This window comes from Crocuta crocuta, unplaced genomic scaffold, assembly GCF_008692635.1.
Source record: "Crocuta crocuta isolate KB4526 unplaced genomic scaffold, BGI_CrCroc_1.0 scaffold218, whole genome shotgun sequence".
Lineage (NCBI taxonomy): Eukaryota > Metazoa > Chordata > Mammalia > Carnivora > Hyaenidae > Crocuta > Crocuta crocuta.
Genome location: NW_027533170.1, coordinates 1655889 through 1681479, shown reverse-complemented (window position 1 = coordinate 1681479; position 25591 = coordinate 1655889). Strand labels below are relative to the sequence as shown.

At 41.3% G+C, this 25591-nt stretch overlaps 1 protein-coding gene across 1 annotated transcript in view; it reads left to right on the top strand.

The window, feature by feature from the left end:
• The window catches only part of HSD17B4 (hydroxysteroid 17-beta dehydrogenase 4), an 87854-nt gene extending 62522 nt beyond the window's left edge, over positions 1-25332 (top strand). The window contains exons 18-24 of the mRNA XM_077746265.1: positions 969-1038; positions 2059-2165; positions 3281-3367; positions 7701-7787; positions 8761-8899; positions 18147-18274; positions 23903-25332. Of these exons, the coding sequence (XP_077602391.1) occupies positions 969-1038; positions 2059-2165; positions 3281-3367; positions 7701-7787; positions 8761-8899; positions 18147-18274; positions 23903-23992 (708 nt within the window). The 3' untranslated portion in view covers positions 23993-25332. The remainder of the gene's footprint in view (positions 1-968; positions 1039-2058; positions 2166-3280; positions 3368-7700; positions 7788-8760; positions 8900-18146; positions 18275-23902) is intronic.
• Positions 25333-25591: the final 259 nt, after the last annotated feature.

Sequence of the window (25591 nt, the reverse complement as noted above, 5' to 3'; positions counted from 1 at the left end):
ATTAAATACAAAATTAGATATATTAAATGCTTACTTTTAGCCATTTTGTGACTCTCTCCCCTTCTGAAAAGTACTCTCTAGTTTGAACAATAAATAAGTGAAGTGCAAGGCTCTCTGGTTACTTTTTTCCTATTGTTATCTGTATCTTTCTGCTCATCTTGCCTCATCTACGTGAAGAAGTGATATGAAAATCTGGGCCAAGCAGAAATGTAATCTTCATGGCAGCCTGTCAGTCTCTCTTCTTGCATGATGAGCTAGTGCTCAGGATTTAGGGTACCAGGGGGATGGACGTTTCTGTTAATCTTTGATGTTTATGTGTCTAGTATTGGTTTATGGCTTCAATTAAAAGCACCCCATTAATTGACCTGAATTATGCTTGGTTAGAAGAGGCTGTAAACATCTCCCTTATCTTCATTGTGGGTTTTTTTTTTAATGTTTATTTGAGAGAGAGAGAGAGAGAGATTGAGCACGAGTCGGGGAGGAGCAGAAAGAGGGGGAGACACAGAATCCAAAGCAGGCTCCAGGCTCTTAGCTGTCCGCACAGAGCCTGATGTGGGACATGAACTTGTGAACCTTGAGAGCATGACCATGGCCTAAACCAAAGTCAGACACTTAACTGACTTAGCCACCCAGGGGCCCCTTCATTGTGTTTTAATGAGAGTAGATTGACGGATTCTTTTCTGTGACTTGCTCCTTAGGCAGAGGTAACCGTGGTTTTACCCAGGTGTATTTCTTGGCCCCTTCCCATTACCTGCTAGGTTCCCTCCTCCCCAGGTAATTATAGGGGCAGGTGTTATAAAAAGCATTTGATTTACAGTTCATCTGTGTTAGAGATAGTATTTAAGTAGAGCTTCAATTAGGTATATTATGATACATTTCTTATATAAAAACTGAACATATTTCCTGTTTTTCTTTTAACATTCAGAAAGCACTGAGTGTTATTTATTTTTATAATTCTTTCTCTGCAGGCTGCCTTGTACCGCCTCAGTGGCGACTGGAATCCCTTACACATTGATCCTAACTTCTCTGGTCTTGCTGGTGAGTTGCTCATAATATGTACCAATGAAAACTACTAGTTCCAACATCTAAATAACACTTAGAGACACTGCTACTTAGGACAGGTAATTTGAGTAGTATTTAAAAAATTTTTTGAATGTTTATTTTTTAGAGAGGGGGGTGGGGCAGAGAGCGAGGGAGACAACAGAATCTGAATTAGGCTCCAGGCTCCGATCTCACAGCACAGAGCCTGATGTGGGCCTCAAACTCATGAACCACAAGATCATGACTTGAGCCCAAGTCGGACCCTTAACTGACTGAGCCACCCAGGCTCCCCAGTAGTATTTTAAAAATAGACTTTTCCTAATGTATTTATGCTAAGGGTAGGAAGGTAGGAAGTAGTGTTCAGGAGGTGGTGTGCTTAGAATTCATAATTCAGATTGTGGAGGAAGGAAGCTCCTGGTGCAGGGTTAGGATCTTCTCATGTAGGTGGGTGTCTGAGTTATCCTGCCAGGCAAGGACTTTGGAGGAGACAGCAAGGAACTGAGAGATTAGGAAAGGATCATCTTCATACCTGGATGTTGAAATCAACATGGACGATTTCATTGTTGCGACCACAGCCAAACACAACAATTCTTTGTATTCCCACATCTCTCACATTGCTTTCTTGTTTCTTCTCTGTTTGTTTCATAGTTTTCTCCCTGGAAGTATTATTTATGAAATATTTTCCATGTTTCTTAAAATAGGTGGTATTAATTCATCCTAGTGGCATTTGAAGATGTATGTTTGAAATCCTGAATTAACTATCTTTGGCTTTTATATATATATAGAGAGAGAGAGTGCGTGTGGAGGAGGGGCAAGGAGAGAGAGAATCCCAAGCTGCTTGCCAGAGCAGAGTCTGATGTGGGGTTTGAACCCATGAAATTGTGAGGTCATGATGTGAGCTGACACCAAGAGTCAGTTGCTGCACTGACTGAACCACCCAGGCGCCCCTCTCTTTGGCTTTTAAGTTGGAATTGGGTCTGTATGTAACTAAATTCTCTCTCTTTCTCTTTTTTTTAGGTTTTGACAGGCCCATATTACATGGATTATGTACATTTGGATTTTCTGCCAGGCACGTTTTACAGCAGTTTGCAGATAATGATGTGTCAAGATTCAAGGCAATTAAGGTATACGTGTACTATTGCAGAATTTGAACATTAGTTCCCTTTTTTATATTTAGAAAAGAAAAGGAGTTTCAGTGACTTCATTTGAAATAGGTACTGTAGTGAAGCAATATACATTTTTATTATTTCATTGAGTTGGCAATCAGCCCGTGTTCTTATCGTAGCTATAAATACCTCTTACCCATGCACCATGAAGGATATCGTATGCACTTATAATTTCAACAGATTAATTGGATTGTTTCATAAATTAATTATGAGCACACGTGCATATGTCAGTATGTACGCATTAACAAAAACTTGAGATTTAGTTTAAAATTTTTTTTTCTTGACCCTTTCGTAAATTGCCTTAATTTAATTGAAAAATGTCAAGCGGCTGCATTTGAACTCATTAACATCCACCTATGTCAACATGACAGCTGCATATTGATTTTAGTTTTTCTACTTTCAAGTTGATTTCATGTCTTCATCCATGATGAATTACCAAAAAAGCGCTATCTCTGCACACAGTATCTTTGCAGAGGTTGAGTCTAAAGACAGACACTAAAAACAAGTTTAAGACTGTGTCAAATGGCTCCAAATGCTTTTATCAGTTTGTGTTCCTTGCAGCAGTGAAAATGTATTTTCTGATGTGTTGCCTTTAATAACACAGATTATTTTCATGCTTTTCATTTTATTATAACTACTCTTACTAGCTAAATATACACAGAGCAAATGGCATAGAAAATTATGAAACGAGAAGTGGGATTATTTAATTCAGGAAGCCACCCCAGGCCTCAGTCCCCAGATACAGTTAGTACCACTTTCACCTGCATCCTTTAAGGTGTTCTGGGGCGACCTGCGTAACTGTCCTTACCACGATTATGCTTCTGTTTCTTGATTTATCAAGATTAAACACTGTTGATGGATTCTGTGCTTCGAAAGATAAAGAATGAGTTTATAAGGACTATCTTGTTTCTGTAATTTTATCATACTACCATTTTTGTCCTTGTAAGAAATATATTTAAACCTCAGTTTTCTTCCTTTTTTTGTTTTCCAACCTCCACTGGAATTTCTTTCCCCACAAGTAGAAAGGTTTCATTTTAAAACATTGTTAACCCCCAAACTCATTTCTTTTAAAGGTTCGGTTTTCAAAGCCAGTATTTCCAGGACAGACTCTAAAAACGGAGATGTGGAAGGAAGGAAATAGAATCCATTTCCAAACCAAGGTATGAGTACTATAGTCATAGGTGCCTTATTGTCTGGTTCACCATGTCCTGTAATTGTATTCTGTTTTACAGAGTTCTTTTGGTTAGTGTTGTGGGTATGATAGAAAACCTAGAAAGTTTTCTTTTAATCAATGGGAACTTCAAAAAAATTTATTTATTTTGAGAAACAGAGAGAATTTTCACACATGCATGCACATTAGTAGGATAGGGGCAGACAAAGAAAGAGGGAGACAGAGAATCCCAAGCAGCCTCCATGCTCAGGGAGAGCCTGATGCGGGGCTCGATCTTGTGACTGTGAGATCATGACCTGACCTGAAATCAAGAGTTGGATGCTTACCCAACCAAGCCGCTTGGGTGTCCTAATCAGTGGTAACTTTTTATTGAAAAGAAGCTGCCTATGGGCCTTGTTTTTTATTTTGTTTTATTTTTTACTGAATTGGTGCCTGCCTCTGTAGGGGAGGCACAGCTGTTCTGAAAATGCAGCCTATTGTATCTTTTTGGCCCGACCAATCAACTTGTTGTCAAAATATAATCTTCAGAATATTAAAGGTATGACTCTCACACAGATATAAAATGAAAATACGATGGGCACCTGGGTGGCTCAGTCACTTAAGCATCTGACTTTGGCTCAAGTCATGATCTCACAGTTCATGAGTTTGAGCCCTACATCGAGCTCTGTGCTGACAGCTCAGAGCCTGGAACCTGATTCAGATTCTGGGTCTCCCTCTCTCTCTGTCCTGCTTCCACTCATGTTCTGTTTCTCTTGTAAAAATAAGCATTAAAAGATTATTTTAAAAATGAAAATACGACAAATCTATTTAGTCGTTTAATGAGGGAGCAGGCAAGATGATAAAACTGGTCCAAAAGAGAATTGGAGCAACTATATTTATATGGCCCACGGGGACCCACTCTAAAATAATTTTGCTGAATTAGCGACAAAACTAGTTAATGTCCTATAGGACAGTAAAACCAGACTCTTTATGGGCATGTTTTCTACTGGACATCCCGGTCACACAAAAATCCACAAATTGTGGATGGAACTAGAGGGCATTTTGCTAAGTGAAATAAGCCCGTCAGAGAAAGACAAATACCATATAATTTCACTCATATGTGAAATTTAAAAAACAAAACAGATGAACACAGGGGAAGGGAAGGAAAAATAAGATAAAAACAGGGAGACAAACCATAAGAGACTTTTAAATATGGACAACAAACCAGGGATGGCTGGAGGGGAGGTGGGTTGGGGGGGATGGGCTAAATGAGTGCCGGGCATTAAGGGCATTAAGGAGGGCACTTGTCCTAATGAGCACTGGGTGTTCTGCATAAGAAAGGAATCACTAAGTTCTACTCCTGAAACCATTATTACACTATATGTTAACTAACTTGGATTTAAATTTAAAAAAAAAAATCCACACATTAACACCTTAGGTCACAGAACCTTGGACCTAATGAATAGTAAGCGACAAGACACAAAGTATGTCTCTAAGAGTTAAGTAATGTTTGGGTGAGGCTGTTAGCAGTGTTCTGGTAAAATACTAAAAGGACATGTGATGATTCCTTTATGTTTGAGATTTTTAAAGCTAATTTTTGTTAATACAGTTGACCAAGCTGGTACTTTTTGGCCTGATCATTTTGTACCACGCAGGTGGTTTTTGTTGGGCAGTGTAGACACCCCCATGAATAATAACAGTAGCTACTAAACACCTCTGAGCAGGCTGTACTGTTATCTCTAATATACCTAAGAACTCTATATTTGATGAAAGAAAATCTGGATTCAGGTGTCTTTTTGTAAAAATTCTTTTGAACATTTATTCATTTTTGAGAGAGAGCATGAGTGGGAGAGGGACAGAGAGAAAGGGAGACACAGGATCCAAAGCAGGCTCCACACTGCCAGCACAGAGCCTGAGTGAGGCTGGAACCCACGAACCATGAGATCATGACCCGAGCTGAAGTTGGACAGTTAGCGGACTGAGCCACCGAGGTGCCCTGGGCTCGGGTCTCTTAAGTACTTGCTGATGGTCACACGGAAAGTGGTGGAGCTGGGGTACAAACCCAGGTCTTCTGGCTCAAAGCCTACCTCCCGGGGCCCTAGTTCTTCTTACTGTGTCCCAACTTGTTTCATAACTAACTCTGCAGCACTCTTCTTGATGTGGTTGCCCTGCTCCTCTGAGTCCTGCGGCTTGCAGGACCACCTGCTGCTTCCTTTGTGTACACGCATCACTCCCCATCACTCCCTTGGCTTTCTGGCTTTTCAGGCTCCTTTCAAGCTCTTACCTTGCCCTTGGAGGCAGCAGCCCGCGCCTTACTGCTTACTCCTGTTTCCTGCCCACACAGACTCACATGTGGCCTTTCTTGGAAGTCCTCCTGCAGTTAATGTTTGTGCCACATACTCTAGAGCCTTTCTAGTTTCTCATTATTTTGATTAAGTTTGATTTTTTGAGTAAGGTGAGAAAATATGAAAGTGCTAAGGTCCATTAATATATTACAGGTTTCTGTTTTCTCCAGTTCTAGTAATGAACAGCACAGAAATAATTTCCATGGAATGAAAGGGCTAGGAAATAATGTAATGTCAGAATATAATATTTCCTTGCCATTTTGGTGAAACTGAAGCATATCTTATCTTTTCACTATATTTGCTCTTTCCCCCCAGTGATTAGAGACACTCTTTACTGTTAGCTATATATAGGAATTCTCCCTCCCTTCCTTCCTTCCTTCCCTCCCCTCCTTTCCAGCCTTCCTTCCTTCCCTCCTTCCTTCCTTCCTGCCTGCCTGCCTGCCTGCCTGCCTGCCTTCCCCTCCTCCCCTCCTTTCTAACCTCCCCTCCTTCCTCCCTTCCCCCCCATTCCTTCCTTCCTTTTTTTCTTCTTTCCTTCCTTCTTTCCTTCTTTCCCGCATCCCTTCCCCTCTTCCCCTCCTTTCCACCTTCCTCCCTCCCTTCCTCCCTTCCTTCCTTCCTTCATGTTGTATTTTAAAAAACATTTTAAGCTAATATTCCAAAATGACGTGCTTGGCTTGGTCACAAGAAAGTAATTTACTAAAGTGTATTTTGTTCATAAATTGTCTCTTTCCTTGCTTTGCACTGTATATAATTAGAACAAAGTGAACAAATTCTTTGAAAAATCTTTTTTCTCAAGTACAATGGCAAGTAGTCAAAGGAGAAGTATTTTTTTAAATGTTTTATATATTTATTATTTTAAGAGAGAGTGCACAAGCAGGGAAATGACAGAGAGAGAGAGGGAGAGAGGATCCCAAGCAGGCTCCACACAGTCAGCACAGAGCCTGGTGTGGGGCTCAAACTCACAAACCATGAGATCATGACCTGAATTGAAATTAGGAGTTGGACGCTTAACCGACTGAGCCACCCAGGTGCCCTGAGAATGATCTTCTTAAGTGTTAAAAATCAACATTAATGAATGCCACCTTAATTGTTAGACATTATCCTGTATATCTGTAGCAATATCACATTTTTATGAAGGAGTAGCTATTGAAATAATTTTAGATGAAGTATTACAAATTAAAATTTGAGTTCCTTGAATAAATATTTTGATGAAAGTCTATTTAAGGGTTTTGATTATGCTATGTACCCTTCCTATTTGAAAGAAGAACTTGGATTATTACTTTAAAAAGACCACTACCGTCTCTTCCTAGCCAGTTTTATTCAATTAATAGAACAAACACACTTCTGAGTACTGGTACCTCATGGATATTGTGCTGTGCCTTGTACTGTTTATACGAATTCAGCAATTCTCACCCTGGCTCCCTAGTAGACACACTTACGTTTAAGAAAGAAATCTCCAGGGGCCCCTGGGTGGCTCATTTGGTTAAGCATCCAACTTCGGCTCAGGTCATGATCTCCCGGTCTGTGAGTTCAAGTCCCGTGTCGGGTTCTGTGCTGACAGCTCAGAGCCTGGAGCCTGCTTTGAATTCTGTGTCTCCGACTTTCTCTGCCCCTCTCTTGCTTGCACTCTCTCTCTCTCAAAAGTAAATAAACATTAAAAATTTTTTTAAAAAAATCTCCAAATACGAATGCCAGGGGTCCACCCCAGACTATTTAAATCAGAATTTTTGGAGATGGGAGCTTGGTCACAGGTGTTCTTTAAAAGGGCGTCAGTTGATTCTATAGTTGGGTTAATAACAGTGGTATGAAAACAGTAAGACTTCTTATTTATTCATCTTGATATTTAATTTATAAAGCTTATTTAATCTGGATTATTTTTTTTCTTATTAGGAAAAACTATAATTTTAAATGACTTTATACTGCTTTACAATGATACTGTGTTTTCATTGGAATCATCAGAGTGAACTGGTTTTTTTCCTTCTCTCTCTTGGTAAGGTCCACGAAACTGGAGACATCGTCATTTCACAGGCATATGTGGATCTTGTGCCAGCATCTGATATTTCAGCTAAGAAGCCCTCTGAGGTAGGTGGTGGAAACCGGTATCCAAGTCATTTCCTGAGTTACGCATTTCAGTTAAGATTACCTCTAGAAAGTTCAGGCCGCTTTAGAAAATTAAGAGCTGTGAAAGGTTCTTAATTCTTGAAGGATTTTAATTCAGAATGGCTTCAAGTAAAAGGAATATTTTGACAACTTAGGAATTTTTAAAACTTTTTAAAGGGAGACACTGGGGTGCCTTTCAAGAGAAAATACTTCATTTTTTAGTTTTAGAGTAACTAAATCAGTTGCTTAATGAGAAATCTTAAGCTAACAATATTTTGGAGAAAACCAGATGAAAAAGTTAAATATCCTGCACTGGTTCTTGATTTACAGATCTGTGTAAAGTTTTGTGCGCAAATATGAAAACAATAGCATGTGTTATTTATTAAAATGCTGTGTTACTCTCTTAACATGCTGAGGCTTTTAATGCAAATGTTTATATTCTTGTTCTTGAGAATATTAACTTTGTAATCTTGAGGTTCTCAGACTCAGGATCTTTAATGGTCTCTCATGAGCTATATCACATGAATGACTGAGGATTAAAATCCCTTAAGAAGAATCTAAGATCAAAAACTTGAGGTGTTAAAGCTACAAGGAAAATCATATAATTTAATCCCATGTTACCAAGAAAGATGAGACTGCAGAGGTTAGACTGACTTGTCCAGTATCTCCCTGCTGAAGTTAGTTAGGACGTAGGTTGTCTAGTTCCTAGTGTGCTTTTAAAATACTATTTCTGAATTCTGAGAAGAGTAAAATCCTCATTAAGAGGACTAAGGTCCTGGGTGATGTGAATAAATGTAAAAGAAGTGTCAAAGAACGCTGGTGTGCAAAAAACTGATTTGCTTTATTTTTATGCAGATTTAAAAAATAAGAACTTTATTGCCCATACATTTTGCAATCATTTTCCCCGTGTGTCATTTTACAAAACTTTTAAAATTTAATGTTCTCTTTTCGCTAGGGTGAGGAGCTTCAGAGTACCCTGGTGTTTGAGGAAATAGGACGCCGCCTTGGGGATATTGGGCATGACGTGGCAAAGAAAGTGGGTGCCGTATTTGAGTGGCACATCACTAAGGGGGGAGACGTTGCAGCCAAGTGGAGTAAGTTCTCTCCCTGACTTTGTCATACTCTGAGGTGACTCTTAGCACACGGACATAGAGTGTCTGTGCTGTAATTAGAGCCTGTCTCTTTGAAGGTATGTAAGGTAAACCCTACCTTTTCACGGGAAATAATGGGTTTCACAGCACTCGAACCCATGCGTATTTTTCAGAGATGCAAAGAATCCATTAAAATGAAAATATCTGTTTTAAAGTTATTATCATTGTAGTGACTGAAATGAGTACTTGTAAACAGCCATGTTAGCTCTGTGCTTCTTTCGTCTTTAAATCACCCTTAAACAGAAAGCAAATTTATAGGTCAAATGAACTATTTTTAAGTCTTTATATTTTGACACATTTAAAATTGTTTTCCTCATCCCAACACATTAATAGTTTGGATTTCACCTTCATTATCAGATTGCTGTTTAAGACTGACTACTTTAGTGCCTTGAAAATCAGTTTGTTTTATTCTTCCCTACAACTTAAGATTACTATAAATGCTCACTTAGAGCAGAAAATTAAAATATATCTCTAAATCAGATGAAACTTTTTGAAAAAGTCTTTGGTTACGTATTCCTAGAAGAACATTTTGAAGTTTTGTTGGACTGATCTTGGATCGATATTAACAACCTTGTTAATACAGCAGTTGTTGTTCCTTTTAAGCAGTGTATGCCTATGACATAAATTTTGATATATAAAGGCATAAAGAAAAAAATAATGATCTATATAATGCCACTGCCCTCTGTTAACATTTTGATGCTTGTTCTTCTGGGAGTCATTGTGCTTCTAGGAAGTTAATTCAAAAGGGCTCTGGGGGATAAAGAAAGGAAGGCAAACATGTAATAGGTATTCAGTCCCCCGAATTTCAGTATCTAATTTTTGTCTAGATAACTTCATAGATCAACACTGTGTGCAGGTGTTATCACCCGCCTTTCTTTCTTTTTTCTGCCCTTCCTATTTTCTTTCTATCTCTCCATGATGGAAGTCAGCTTTTCCCCTAGGGGTGGACATCTGTTGGAAGTTGAGTTACAAGACAAAGCACAGGATCTTTGGAGAGACTGGCAGAGGAGAGGAATGAGATCTGTAAAGAATGAGGGAAGGTGCTCGAACCATGGGTCTCAAAGCTTGCACCCTAGAGCCCTGCAGAGATTCGTAAAGTAGACAAGTGGGTCACTCCTGGCAAGCTGTCATGTTGGCAACTCAGATTTGCCCCTTGTCTTGGTGGTACCGTCCTCGTGGATAGTGTTGGCAAATGTGCTTCCCTTTACAAATGACCTTAATTAACTTAGGAGAAGGGTTTTTCCTTACATTTCCACTGGAAAAATGGGAGTATTGGAATCCTGTTAATAACTACTTAATATTAATGCCTGGCAGCTTTCGCCTGCTTTCTCATCTCTTCCGCAGTCCTTAGTAAGGCTCACGTCACACTGGGATCGTAAAGCTTTCCCTAAAAGCCTTCACCATTCCCTTTGGTCGGCTGCCTGTTACTGGACCTGCTTCTCTGCCGTGTTGTGACTCTGTCCTTCTGGTTGATGCTTTCTCCCGGCCTCCGTGTCACCGACAACATCACCATGGCTGGCGGCAGTAAAAGCGGCCTAGGCTCCAGGCGTATGGTGTCTTAGGACATGATTCCATGTTGGCATCTGTCTTTTTCGTCTTGGCGCTTAATGCCATGAAATGGATGATTGAATGCTTTGATTTAGGGAGTTCCTAATGTGATTTTTTTAAAACAAGCAGTTTTAAAAATGTTTTCTTAAACACCTTGTTACTAAATAGTTTGTATGTTAAATTGCTCTTCACTGTCCCAGCCTTGTTCGTGTCTGGTCATGGCGAACAGACTGAAGGTCCTCACTGCTCCTGAGCTGAGCGTGGGTGTCCTTGGAGGGACAGTCACCAGTGACTGACCTTGTACGAGTCTCAGAACCCAGGGTTTGGGCCTAGTGCCCTGGGAGGTGCATTCCACCCTGCAGATATTGGACTGTGCTCTTTCCCCCAGCCTCCCCCATCCTGCCATCCAGACGCCATTACTGATACCACCCGCTCATCTGTAGTTAGAGGCAGGGAGAGTAAGAGTTGTTTGAAACTAGATTCATCTGAGTCGCAGGAGAACTAGCTGAGTTCTGGTGTTGACGCAGGGTCAGGCTTGGTTTTTGGCTGTTCACACGGAGCCATAACTGTGTCTTTAAGGTGAGGCTCCTGTGAGGCCTGTCGTGCGTGGTCACACAGGAGCAGGGGGTCAAGGGCCGGCATGGCCTCTGCCTTGCTGGGCCAAGATGGCCTCAGAGAGGCGCCCGTCCCTTCCTTTCTCACTGGCTGAGAGCGTAGAACAGAGAGATGAGGGCCCTGGATCTGCATAAAGAGCCAGAAGCAGGGCCTTGGTGAGGAACTTCGGGAAGCATATCTTGAATACTCACTTGCACCTTCTTATTTCTGCTTCTGGAGACAATGTTTTGATTACAAAGTATTGTTTTAGAGTTACTAAAATGTTATGATCCATACACAGTGCTTCCTTATGTAGATAGAAATGGAGAGAAGCCTACTCTTATTTCACTGTTAATGTTATAATACTATGTAATGTGTAATAATGTATAATATTATATATCAGATAATAACTATATAAGAATGTATAAAATATTATGTGAAACATATAATCCTATAACAATATCAAGGACACAGCGGTCTTGTTATCTGTGCCTTTTTATGACTAATGCGGTTGAAAGCCTTGCTGTCTGTGAACACCTTTTCCTCATACGCTGTGCCTTTGGGTATTTTACCCTTTTGAATAAAGGGTCTCCTTTGGCTTTTTACTTCCCGAGGGAGTCTTTGATTAGGTTGCACAGGTATAGATGCACATCAGGTAGAGAAAGAAATCTCTGACTTTCCTTTGACCAAGCTGTTATTTGTCACAGTCTCTTACTGGGCTATGGTCGTTCGTAATTAGATATCTCCTCCCATCTGACCTTGGGTGTGAGCCTGAGAAAGAGCTGCAGATTAATTTTTTATTTCTGGCTTCTAATACAACCTATAACACAGTAGGCTCTCTCCGTGGATGTTGACTAAGTGCTAAAGGCCATGTAGAGTGTGTAGTCTTAAACAAATCACATACCTGCTTTTCTTTTCCTTAAAGTTCTGAAATTGGTACCTTCTGTCTTTTAAAACAATAACATGTTGTGTGCATATTTTCTAGTTAGTATGAGTGAAATCTTCAGGGACAGCGTGATCCCCCTGAAACCTTTTGTAAGTAAGCAATATAGCTTATAACATCTATGACTGTTAATTTATTTTATTCTTTTTTTATATCTTTATTTTATTTTGAGAGAGAGACAGAGCATGAGTGGAGAAGGGGCAGAGAGAAAGGGAAACACAGAATCCAAAGCAGGCTCCAGGCTCTGAGCTGTCAGCACAGACCCCAGTGCGGGGCTTGAACTCACAGACCTGAGATCATTACCTGAACCAAAGTTGGACACTTAACCGATTGAGCCACCCAGGTGCCCCATGACTGTTAACTTCTTCTTCTTCTTCTTTTTTTAAATTTCTGGGAGAGAGAGAGGCACTGTGAGCAGGAGAGGGTCAGAGAGAGAAGGAGACACAGAATCAGAAGCAGGCTTCAGGCTCTGAGCTAGATGTCAGCCCAGCCCGACGTGGGGCTCGAACCCATGAACCATGAGATCATGATCTGAGCCGAAGTTGGATGCTTAACCGACTGAGCCACCCAGGCGCCCTGACTGTTAACTTCTAAAGCCAGCCAAAAGTTGTTCTAGTAAACCCTTTGGATCCCATTCAGTTGTTCTGAGCAATAGGAAAAATTCAGAGGAAATGAAAGATGACAGGAAGGCATAGAAGAAAGTAAAGAATTGGAGGCTTTACCTGAAAATTAAAACACAGCTTCTTCTGTCTGCCTCTCCAGAGACCAAAAAGTCTAAAAATGGAAACATTTTTTTCCTCCTAGCTCATTGATGCCAGAACCTGACTGGAACTTATACGATACAAATAATTGTCCCCATCTCACCCCCCGTGAATGAGTTGAGTACAGAAATCGTGTATCTGTTTACAGAATGTTGCATCATGGAAGCTCTTCCATGAGATATAATACATGTTTTATGCACTGTGTTTCCTTCCTGAAATCTGGAAAGTTCTGAATTCTAAAACACGTTTTGCCTGGAGGAGTTCAGATAAGGAATCGGGACCTATTCCCATCCATAAATAATTCTGAACAGAATTGATAAGAGACGTGAACGAGGTTTCACAGAACAGGAGGATTGGCTCATTCAAGTAGTAATTGAGGGTTTGCCATGGGCGAGGTTCCCTGCTAGGTAGCAGGTCGCCAGTTTGAAACGACGGGCTCTGCACTGTTAGAGGCGGCACACAGGAACATTTGAATACCGAGGTTGGAGACACCAGGGCTGTTGCACTGCAGATGAAAGGGAAGGAGGACCTAAATGAAGATCATGGCAGGAATGGAGAGAGGAACGCATGCGTGGATTATTGTATTGCTAACAAGAATTGACTGGTTTGGCTACTGATAATGTCTGAAAAACAAGAGGAAAGGGAAAGAGTCCAAACGGATGCCAGAGTTTGGAGCCTGTGTGGCTGGGGTTGTTGACTCCATTGCCAGATGTGTGAAACATGGGCCAGGGGAAGGGTTTAGGGAGAAGGGGATAAGCCATGGTGCTTGCCTGTAGCGGACTGAGATGCGGACTCGGGGGTAGGAACCATGGGCCTGGAACATGGGGTAAATAAAGGCACAGCCGAGGCAGAGACTTGGAAATGACGCTCATAAAAATGGTAGGTGGGACTCTGAGTATTAGCTTTGCTTCTGCAGTTCATGGCACGCAGGAAGAAGATGGACAGAGATTCTTGTTATTCCAGCAAGACTGTCTGCTGTTCAGCTAAGGGCTCCAGCATTTCCATTTGTCTCTAAGTAAAGTGAGCATCTTAGACTGTGACCTGGGAATCTTAATGATGAAACTTGTTGTAACTCTAGGTGTGAATATTAACCCCATTTCCAAATAAGAATCTATCTGTTGTTTGATTGTATCCAGTAGATGTAGCTGAACTGTTGATAAAGACAGATTGATTTTCTTGTAGTAATGATACAGTGTTGCTGAGTAAAAAATATGTTCTGTTTTTCTTCTGATGATAGGTTTAAGCTGGTTGGCAGTTGAACAATTTGGTTGTTTTTCCCCTAAAGGAAATTTTGTTTCTTTTCACATATTTGTATTTGTTTCTATTATAGGAACATAATTGGAATTGGCATTAGTTAGCAAGATTGTAGAAATACTATGCATTATTGTTTGCATACTGCTGCTTAGATAATGAAATTATTTGAGATTAAAAAATATATACTGAAATTAGTTGTGTGGGGCTAAGCCTACCTAATTGGACTAAATCCAGGCATCCATTATGCACTACGTAATGTAGTGTCTGGTGTCTGGACAGAGATGTTCTTTAAATATTAGAGGTCATTTATTTTGGACCTTAGAAATTTGCCAGAATGTGGAAGGATATATACAGATTTGGCAACTGGCATTCTTTTAAGATCAGAATGTATTCATCCTCAATGGTACTGTTTGATCATTAGGACCAGGGTCCTAATAGCTCCAGGGTCAGTGTTCGTCTTCCAGCAGACCAACCAGTTCACCCTTGAGGGTTTCTCAGCTGGGGTATAAACTCAGTCGTAAGGATGCTGGTTCCACCCTTTGGACTGGGATCCAAAAGCATCTCATGGGTTTATAGAAGAAACTTGGAAAGATGACCTTTGGAAAGAACTGTGGTGTCCAGACAGGGGTGAGGGCCTATGTGTTGGAGTGGTGTCTGCTTCAGGTTACTCTTGATTCCCTTTGCACCGGTGACCACATCCCCTCTTCCAGCACGGCCCCTGACCACTTGCCCGCACTCACATACACACACAGAATCACTTAAGTTGTTAATGACTTTCCTCTTGCTATGGGTGCTATTCATCTTAATAACATCTTTTTGTACTTTTTTATTTTGAAATGATTTCAGATTTACAGAAAAGTTGCAGGAATAGTACAGAGCACTGTCTCTGTCCTTAACCCAGTTTCTCCAAATTATGATTTTATTCCATATTCTTTACTATTTTTATCATACATATTATCATTTTTCTAAAGCATTTGAGAGTATTTGGAACTTACAGTGTCCTTTATTCCCCCAGATGATCCAGTAGCGTTGCCTAAAAACAAAGACTCTCTCTTATCTATTCATAGAACCACTATCAATAGTGAGAAATTAACATTGATGCAGTATTATTTAGTCAACAGACCTTATTATTTCACCAATTGTCCCACTAATGTTTTTTATAGCAAAAGAATAATAATAGGAAGAAAAATAACAACAATAATAGAAATGAAGAAAGAAAAAGAAAGAGCTTCCCAGGGTCAAGTTGGGATCAGATACTGCATTTCGTCATGAGGTCTCTTGAGTTTGTTCATCTGGATGAGTTCCTAAGTCTGTTCTTGTTTTTTGTGGCCTTGACATATTTGAAGAGTAGAGCCCAGATATTTTATAGAATGTTCCTCAGTTTATGTTTATTTGATGTTTCCCATGATTATTAGCTTGAATTGGAGTTTTTGGCAGGAGCAGCACAAAAGTATTGTGTCCTTCATGGTGTGATTTAAAACAAATCTTTGTTTTTAACCTAAGTTTTCATTTTGTTGTTGTTACTATTTTTTAATAGAGGTGCTTCTTCACTGTGCTTTTCTAATCATACATTAATAAATCGTTTCTAAGTACTTTGTATTCAAGGAAGTGTAGGGGACACAGACATGACAAGAGTTTCTCGTCCCAGCAAAACATTCATGATCTTCAGGGAAGGAGGCATCAGTAAAAACAACTGCCTTCTCCTTTGTGATTTGTGAGGTACATACACCCTAAGGTCTTGAGAGATCTTCAAGTTTCCGAACGCCATGTTCTCTCACCCCCATTAAATGCTGTCAAGTACAACCGAAATTTTCATGGACTTTTCCAGAGCCTTAATGATCATATGAATACAGAGCTAACGTCATTCATAAAGCTTTTAAAATAATTTCTACCAGTAAAAGAAAAAATATATACTCTATTTCTTCCTTTCAGTAAGATTAACCATGACCTTACCAGTGTCTGTAAACCCAAGGTGATGGTGGTGGATAAGGAGTCTCCTGCACGAGCCGTGTTGTAGACCATGACCTGAGCCACCTTGGAGTTGGACGTTCCAGTCCTTTACCCTCACTTCGGTGTTCTTGCTAAGAACCTTCCCTTTCCGAGCCCTCTTTTCTTTCATCAGTCATAGTTTCTAGCTTTCCGCAGAAGAGAGTCGTGTTGCTTTGCATGAGTCATGGGTGTGAAGCCACACGTAGACCCAGGGGGAGTGAGGGGGCAGGTGAACAGATAAGAACCTTTGTTAGTTCAGAGCCTTCCTTCTTCACCTGGGCATTAGAATGTGTGCAGCTCACTTCATTCCTGAGCGGGACTGGTGTGGGCTTTAGACTTACTTGTGAAGAATTAAATTCATGGAGGTTATTTGTTGAACGCCAGAGGTTTGCTTTTTAGAGTTTAGAGTTTGTCTCCTACCCTTTCCTTCCCCACCCTTCCTGACTCCCTCCCTCTCTTTTTCTGTCTTTCTTTTTAACGCTACAAGAGCAAAAACGAAAACACATGTGTCATAGTTAAGTGCCAGTAAGAACAGAGCCTTTGCTCTTCACACGTGTCTTCTAGTACCTTGCATTTGTCTGACACCCATAGTAGGAACTCAGCAGTGAAGTGAGTGAATGAGGTGTACAAAGCAAAAACATCCCCTTCTCCTTCCCCTCCTTCCTCCCCAAGGTCACCATTATCGTCTTGTTTTACCTTAGTTGGCCAAATTTGGTACTCTCAAGAATTGGAGTGACAGCATTTTCCCTCTGGAGCAAGTCTTGCGCTAAGCAGGATGCAGTTAAGCACTCTGGGTTTTCCTCGTGCACATGTAGGTTGGCCCTAAGCTGGGAGTTCTCTGCACACTTGTAGGGACAGGGATGCGATTATAGCTCCTTCACTGTAGCAAGAGAAAGCGCCTTCCAGAGGCTGACACTGGAGGAGGGGATGATGGTCTCAGTCACACGTGAGGTAGTTGAAGCTTCCTAAATTGTGGCTTTGGCATTCAACTCTATAAATGTCTTAGAGAACATTGAAGGAAATTTTTCATAGTTTTCCCAGTTACTCAGCCTGTTCTGGGATACTTAATACTTCCGTCAGAAACAGTTAAGGGAAAAGAAGTTACATTAAAAAAAATTTTTAATGTTTATTTATTTTTGAGAGAGAGAGACACAGAGCGTGAGCAGGGGAGGGGCAGAGAGAGCNTTTCCTCGTGCACATGTAGGTTGGCCCTAAGCTGGGAGTTCTCTGCACACTTGTAGGGACAGGGATGCGATTATAGCTCCTTCACTGTAGCAAGAGAAAGCGCCTTCCAGAGGCTGACACTGGAGGAGGGGATGATGGTCTCAGTCACACGTGAGGTAGTTGAAGCTTCCTAAATTGTGGCTTTGGCATTCAACTCTATAAATGTCTTAGAGAACATTGAAGGAAATTTTTCATAGTTTTCCCAGTTACTCAGCCTGTTCTGGGATACTTAATACTTCCGTCAGAAACAGTTAAGGGAAAAGAAGTTACATTAAAAAAAATTTTTAATGTTTATTTATTTTTGAGAGAGAGAGACACAGAGCGTGAGCAGGGGAGGGGCAGATAGAGCAGGAGACACAGAATGTGAAGCAGGCTCCAGGCTCCGAGCTGTCAGCACAGAGCCTGATGCAGGGCTCGAACCCCTGAACCACAAGATCATGACCTGAGCCGAAGTCAGATGCTTAACTGACTGAGCCACCCAGGTGCCCCCAGCATGCACCTATTTTAAAATTAAGCTTTCTTCTTTTGTTGACTGTAGAGTCTGTATTTGAACCTAAAGGCCTTACCCATATAACCTCCAACAACTTAGCTTCCTTATATCTTACTCTACATTAATTCACATTTAAAATGTCTGTGTTGTATATACTTCTTCATTGAAGTGAAACTAGTATTGATTTTACTGTTGTGAAGAACTTCTTTATAAAAAAGACATCTTGAAAAATAAAGAAATTGTCTAAATGACAGAGAACGTGTAATGTAGAAAGTGCCACGATAACTTGGAAACTATAAAAATGTTTGCATTTTGTTTACTTTGTTTTACTCTCCTGTTGTGAAGAAAAAAAAATAATACACATTACCCTCTTCCTATCTTTGACAGCTATTGACCTAAAAAGTGGTTCTGGAAAAGTTTATCAAGGCCCCGCAGAAGGCTCTGCGGATACGACCTTCATACTTTCAGATGAAGATTTCATGGAGGTGGTCCTGGGCAAGCTTGACCCTCAGAAGGTAATGTTCCTAACAAGTCCATTCATCATCATTGCTTCCTATTTGACAATTGCACTTTTCAGCTGACTCCCAAATGCTGATTTATAAGACAGGTTCCTTAGATCTTTGAAGAAGACACAGTTGATATCAATATCTGGGTTGACAGATCATATATATTTTTAATGGAGTTCCAAATAACACCTTTTAAAACTGAATTTGGGGGTGAAATTCAACTTCAGCATAGACTAAAACAATATAAACCCACATCTAGACCTTTAAATATATTCTATCATTAATTTACAGGTGAAAAACCATACATTAGTAGATATTTTATGAAATTAGAAATTCATTCCTAATGTGGAAGATTAATAAGTTGTCTTAATCATCATTGAAAACTGGAAATAGAAGGATAGGATGTAACAGTTAGTGTCTGTCTTACTTAAGGTGAACCATTTAGAGGCCTTTCCATGGAAGATAATGGTTACAACAAGACTGCCCTCTCTGACCACTATTAATTAATATTGTTCTGAGGCTTTTAGCCAATCCACATACAGACAAAATTAAAGAGACTGATGTAACAATAAGAACAGAGAAGAACCTGTTACTTTCAAACCATTGTTGCATAGGTAGAAATCCCAAGAGAATCAACTACCGTTTCTTAGAATGAAGGGCTTCAGGCAAGCAATTGAATGTTCAGTAATTATTAAAAAGTAGCTTTCACACAACAGCAAACCCAACCTACTGAAAATAAAAGTTGTTTATAACCACAATGCAAGCTATAAAATCCAGTGACTTCCCTAACAAGGAAAGCCTATGAGCACAGCTGTGCAAGTTTACAAGGGGCAGAGTAATTTGAATACCTGTGAAAGTGCACTTTCCCTGGGTAGAAAAGTTCTTTAAAAAGAACTGTACAGTAATTAGTGTAGCGTTAAAAATATGATCTTTGATGTCAGATAGGTCAGAGTTTCAATCCAGGCTGTCACTTATTCTCTAAATCTCCGTGTTCTCCATGATAAAGTCAATTGAATCATTGTAATAATCCCAAATGGTAGTCATAACTAAATCTGATAATGTATATGAAGAGCTCAGTCTACTTCTTCGCACCAAGTGTCCTCAGTTGATTCCTTCCCAGAAATTTATTCAGCACTTACTCTGATTAGGGTACTAAGTGTGACTCAACGAGACAGCGCCCCCTACTGTTTGAGCTTAGTTCTAGAGGGGAAGGGAAAAGAAATCTAATTTCAGGTATGAAGAAAAATAAGGCACAATGATGGGTCATAGCACTGGTAACAAACTTTTTGGTAAAGGGTCACCTAGTGAACATTCTAGGCTTTGTGGTCCAAACGGTCTCCACTGCACCCCCCTCACTTCTGCCTGTGTAGAGTCAGAGTAGCCACAGACAATGTGGAAGCGAATGAATGGGGCTGTGTTCCAACTGTGAAACTGTATTTGCAGAAACGAGTTTGGCCCGCAGGCTGTAGTTGCCGGCCCCTGGATTAGATGGTGACACGCTGGGGGAACTGTTTGAGATGGGGTTGTCCACAAAGGCCCGACAGCGCTGGCCAAAGTGAGTGCTCATGGTTGAGCCGCGAGGCCAAGAACACTCAGTGTTGAGGCAGGAGTAGCCGGGCTTTATTGGAGCACTTTAACTAGTGCTGCTGGAGGAGGCTGGTGAAGAGCACTGGGAGTGGGGAGGAGGGAGAGTGGGAGAGCAAGGAAGGGCTGGTTTGCACAGGGCCTTAGAGGTCTTGGCAAAGAATCTAGATCTTGAGTGTGATAGGAAGCCATTGAGTGGTGGCATGAGTGTGCAAAGTCATTCTGGCCACTGAGTGGAAAATTGACTCCAGGGCAGAGAGTGGGTCGATAAGAGTTCTTTTTTAGACATGTTACATTTGAGATGCCCTTATATAAGATTTAATGTAGGATCAGGGCAACGTTTTTGTAATTGCCAGGACGACAAGACCCTTGGGGGTGTGTGTGTCGTTTAGTGGATAGCACAGGGCAGTGGCATAGAAAATGGTGGTGCTTTCCTCACGCCACGTGCCTAAGTCACCAGCAGATGGAATGGGAGGAAGTATAAAAAAATAAAAGCAGAAACAAAAACTTGATGAAAACCTAGGTATTCATTATTCTTAATGATAATCCTTTGAGAAATTCTAATTAATATCAGAGTTTTTCTGAAGCCATTTGGCTCTGTTACCTTCTCCCCGACCTCAGTGCTACTATCAGTCGTCAGCCATCACTGGCCACATCTCCTCTTATACAGTCTTCCTCTCTCTGCCACCGACTCTTGTCAACTGTGGTGGCTTCCTTCATGATTCGTAAAAATGGCTTCTCAAACTAGTGATTCTTTGTTCATTGCTTTTCTGATTGTCTTTTACTCCATTCCAAGTCCACTTTAGCCCTTCTTAGCGTCCAACTGAGCTAACCACCAACTTCTCAAAATAATATCATCCCTCGGCTTTCATGACACCATATTCTCTGGTTTTGCTTTCTCTACCTTTGGTGCTTCTCAGGGCTCATTTCAGGGCTCTTCTCTAAGTAACAGTCTTTCCCCAAATGAGCTCATCCATTCTATGTTATTTAAAGCCTTGGATGTATAGACAACTCACAGATAAATGTCTGACTTAGTTGTCTTCTCTGAGTTCCCTAGTGCCGTCAGCATCGCTCTGCCTGACCTCTCTGATGGGAGGTCTCATGGGCATCTCTCACTGACTGCATCTAAGATAGAACTCCTGAGTTCATTTTCTCCCCCAATCTCTTCCATCTCGGTAAATGGCACCACTGCCTATCTGCCCAAGTCAGTATGCTTGGTAATGTAAGGATTATCTCGGCATCCTTCTATATATACCTCTGTATTCTGTTTGTCCTCAGTTCTGCCTGATCTTTGTAACATTCATTCTCTTCATTGTTGGAGACACCACCACGATCCAAGCCTCCAGCATCTCCGCTGGCTTACTCCCGCGGCTTCCTGGCTGGTCCTCCTGCTTCCAGCCTTGCCTCTCCACCAGTCTGTTCTCCATACAGGGTCCAGGGGAACCCTTTAAAAATGTAAATTAGATTATTGGTCACCCTATCTGAAAACCTCTCTAAGATTTCCATTTGCACTTGGATGACATCCAAACTACAGGACAATATCTCACATCCTCCATGGCGAGTTTCTTGCTCGTCTTTCTTGCTTCAGCCCACACCGCTTGTCTCCTCCCATTTCTTCCCATCACCCTTTACTCCTTCGGTGTCTATGCCGTTACCTTTTCTGGAACTTTACTCCCAAGCTTTTTGCATCAGTGGCTTCAATTCATCCGAAGCAGTCCCTTTCTGTTAGAAAGGATGTGAGATAGCATCCTGCTCTCTCCTTCCTAGTGTTTATAATGGGTTTTAGTTACTTGTTTACATTTTATTTTTTGACTTCCCCACTATAACATTAGCTCCCTGGGAACAGAGGAAGATACCTATTTCCTGCCCAGACTATCACCTAGCATACTGTGGGCCATGACCAATACTTGAGCAGATTAAAGCAAGGATAAAAACAAGGAACAGAAGCTCACCAGCAGCACTTTAGTCCATGGGGAAACCAAAAATGCCAGCATGCTGGACTCCGTGAGGTTCTCCCATAAACCTGGGGGAACTAATAAAGACAACAATACACAGTGTAGTGGTACCAGTAACCTCTGCAACATTCTGGAAAGCACCAAATAGAAATAAGCACGCAAAAGATATGAACCAGTAGTCAATAAAGAAATAGAAATGACTAACATACATAAGAAAAACTATTAACTTTTTCCAGGAGCCACAAAATGCAAATTAGCGGATGTCATTTTGCCTCAAATGAACAGTACCGTCAAAGTTGGGATGAGAGAATTCAGGTAGCTGGAGCGAATATAAATTTGGTGTAGCCTTTCTGGAAAGCACTGGAGGAGGGCTTCAGACTTTGTTCCTTCGTGGCAATTTTTTGCCTCGCACTCCTAGGCTCAGAGAAATACCTAACTGTCCAGTTTATTAAGTGATTAGGTCCAAGCAAGAGTTGTGTTTGACTGATGTCACTATATTTCCCTCGGAAATGTTAAATGTTCCATACTATGCCTGTGATTTGCCGTGAAGCCGTGCCGCGCAGTTTGGAAATTGGTGATGGGGAAGCGTGGTCATGTCATGATTAAGTAATTGTGCTTCTAGGAATCTATCCTAAGGAAATAGAGGGAACAAACGCCAATACACAGAATTCTTCCACTCTGTGACACCTGTTCACGTTGGTTTTGGCGTATCTCTCGCAGGGAGTTAGGTGTTCTGATCTTCGGTGGCCAGTTCGTCTCGAGCTGGGACGCAGCAGGCCCTTTTCTGTACTGATGCCTCTGCCACACTTGTGGAGCACAGCGCCACTCACTGCCCCCCAAAGCCGTCTTACCTTTAAAATCCCAGGCTCCCATTTGGACACCTTGCACTTGATCTTGATGGTGAATGAGTTCCCCTTTACTGCTTTCTGGGTTAAAAAGTTGACGTATCTTTGCTTTCCCTCCAGTTGATGAGGGTTTTGCTTCCAAGATTAAGTCACTATTGGTTGATAAGCCAGAGGCTGTGTTGAGAAAGAACACGTGTGAGTACACAGCCTAGCCCCACTTCTCACTGGCGCTGCCCCTTTAGCCGGGTATTATAGCTCTCTGGACTGAAGTTTTCTCCGCTGTCGACTGGCAGTAAACAGGCCCACTGCAAGGCGATGGCTTGCCTTCTCAAGTGAGACTATATTTCTAGGGCTGCTTTGTAATGGTAAGAGTACATGGATATCACAATATTTTCCGTCCATCTAAAAACCTAGGGACTTCTTGTTCCCTTCATATTCCATATACTGTATTTTCCCAGTGAGCTATATGAACTGTGATGTGTGTATTCTCTTACTGGCAGGAAGTTGACGACGAGGGTGAACTTGAGGAACGTGGACAAGTCTCAGTCAGGTCAGACACACAGGTGACTGTACTACCTGGTGTTTGAACTCGCCAGCCTTCACTTGGTCACAATGATGAGTTTGATAGGCCACATGTCACACGCTAAGCTAAGCGCTTGACACACTATCTCATTTAGCTCAGCGACAAAGCTGCATTATTTAGGGACTGTTGTCATGCCCCAGCGGATGAGGAGGCCGGAGCTCTCAGAGAGGTTAAGTAATTGCTCTTGCTTGTCCTGGGTTTTAACCCAGCCCTTCTGATGCTACAGCACAGGGTCGATTCACTGCTGTCTTACACGGACTTATTTTGTCCGTACGTGGCTTTCTCTTTCAAGAAGGGTAAGAAATATGTCTATTGTCAGGACTGTAGCAAAGCCCTTTCTTCATAGTGTCTCAAATTCACATTTAAGAACATAGACCGACATCCAAGTGTGGGTTGAGACACAGAACTCCCAGATCTGTCAATTCAGATACAATATTCTGTGGTTTTCCAAAATACACAAGGAGTCTTTTTTTTTTCTTAGGTATCTAGGAATTTGGGGGCCATCCATAATCATTAAAGTATCATTGCTAGGTGAACGCTGCCTTTGTCGTCCAGAGTTATTATCTCAATTGTATTCAGTCTGAACAGTGATCTTTTAAGAAAAGAAATGAAATGCAATGTGATAAAATCTGACGCCCTCCCCCCACCCCTACCCCGCTCTCCTTTCCAGGCATTCTTTAGTGGTAGACTGAAGGCCAGAGGGAACATCTTGCTGAGCCAGAAGCTTCAAATGATTCTCAAAGACTATGCCAAGCTGTGAAGGACATACCACCTTGTTAATAAGAATAGAGAATTCCAATATTCTCTTCACCCAGATATGCAGAAGTGATCACAGCTAAGATACAGGGGACTTTGCTTAACATTTTCAGATTTTAGATAACTTTTCAGATTTTAATTTTTTACTAACTTTTCATGTTATCATTATTTTTACAATGAACTCTGAGCTAGCATGTAATTATCTTTCTGTTCTTAGAGCTCTGTCTTCATAATAAAAAAATTTTCACCCACATTTTCAGAACTGCGATAGCATTTATAAGTAGAAAGGAAAATTAAATGAGGACAGCCACTTTCATGTCTTTTGGACTTTCCCTAATTTCTGTTCTCTAATGTATCGATAACCCAGTTTTAACATGAATTGTCACATGTATTCACTTATTCTTCATACTTTGCTATGATGGTGTTCTACTTTAAAGCAGGAAAACGGTCTTTATGTTCACAAATAGTTTTCCTTCTTCTTGCCTCAGTTTTGTTGAAATTTCTTAATTTTCACGTGATGCCTGTAAGTCTACCACACATAAGAATTTTCTTATTTAATCAGTAATCTCAAATCAGAAATAGGTCACAGGCAAGTACTGTCACACTAGTCTTTTCCCCACCGTGTAGCCCGGATGACGTGTGCTGAGGAGTTGGCCACAGAGGCGACCAGCAAGTGGGATGCCGAGGTCGGAGATGGAGTGCATTCCAATCGTGGACCCCAGCCGGGAACATCTGTGCGTAGGGGCCTCTTACAGGCAGCGTTCCCTGGCCACCGGACTTTGACATGGAGATCTACGGGCAGGAAACGTATTTGGGCGTGTTGTTGGGATCAACGCCTCAGTGGGGAGTGGTAAACGGAGGAGGCAGAGAGAGAACAGAGGAGGCTGTGGTGCCCTTCAGCATTGCCCTGCACTAACTAGTCACCAGTTACAGCCTACCCTGCGGAAGGACCATGGCCCAGGGCCGAGGAGTGTGCTCACAGTCCCCTGATTTGCTCAGTCACTGGGGGACCGGCTTCAGTCCCAAATAGGGCTTCTGGGACCGTGGACTGGCACGTTGCTTCAGGAGAGAAGACCGAAGGAACTAGAGCTCAGGGATCAAGGGGAACAGGCTCAGAAACATGGAATTGGAATATTTAGCCCAGTGGGGGAACACGGAGGTGCACCTCAGTATCGCTGACTAAATGAATGAGCAGGGTGCCTAGAAGACCTAGAAGAGAAGTTACGTATTGGGCATTTACACCTCAGTCTCATGATCTCTGTATGGTATCCTAAAATTAACTATAATTCAGAGTGATTTATTGTTATACCAATTGAATTTGTCATTAAAGTGGCAGCCTTTTAACGTTGGTCTTTTGTTGTGGTAGCTGTTGCTCCTGAACTCGGAAGAGCTTGGTGTCCTCCACATGGAAACAGCATATTAAAAGTAATCAAATGCCACACACTGTTGAGATTGTTGAATATAGACCCTAGGTCTTTACAGCGTGTTAAGAAAGAGATGTTTTAATGATCTTAACTAATCTTCCTCTGTCAGTCTCAAGGGTCAGAGAGCTGCTGGTATCCAGATTTAGTGCCGCCTTCTTTGTCTTCATGCTCGTTAACAT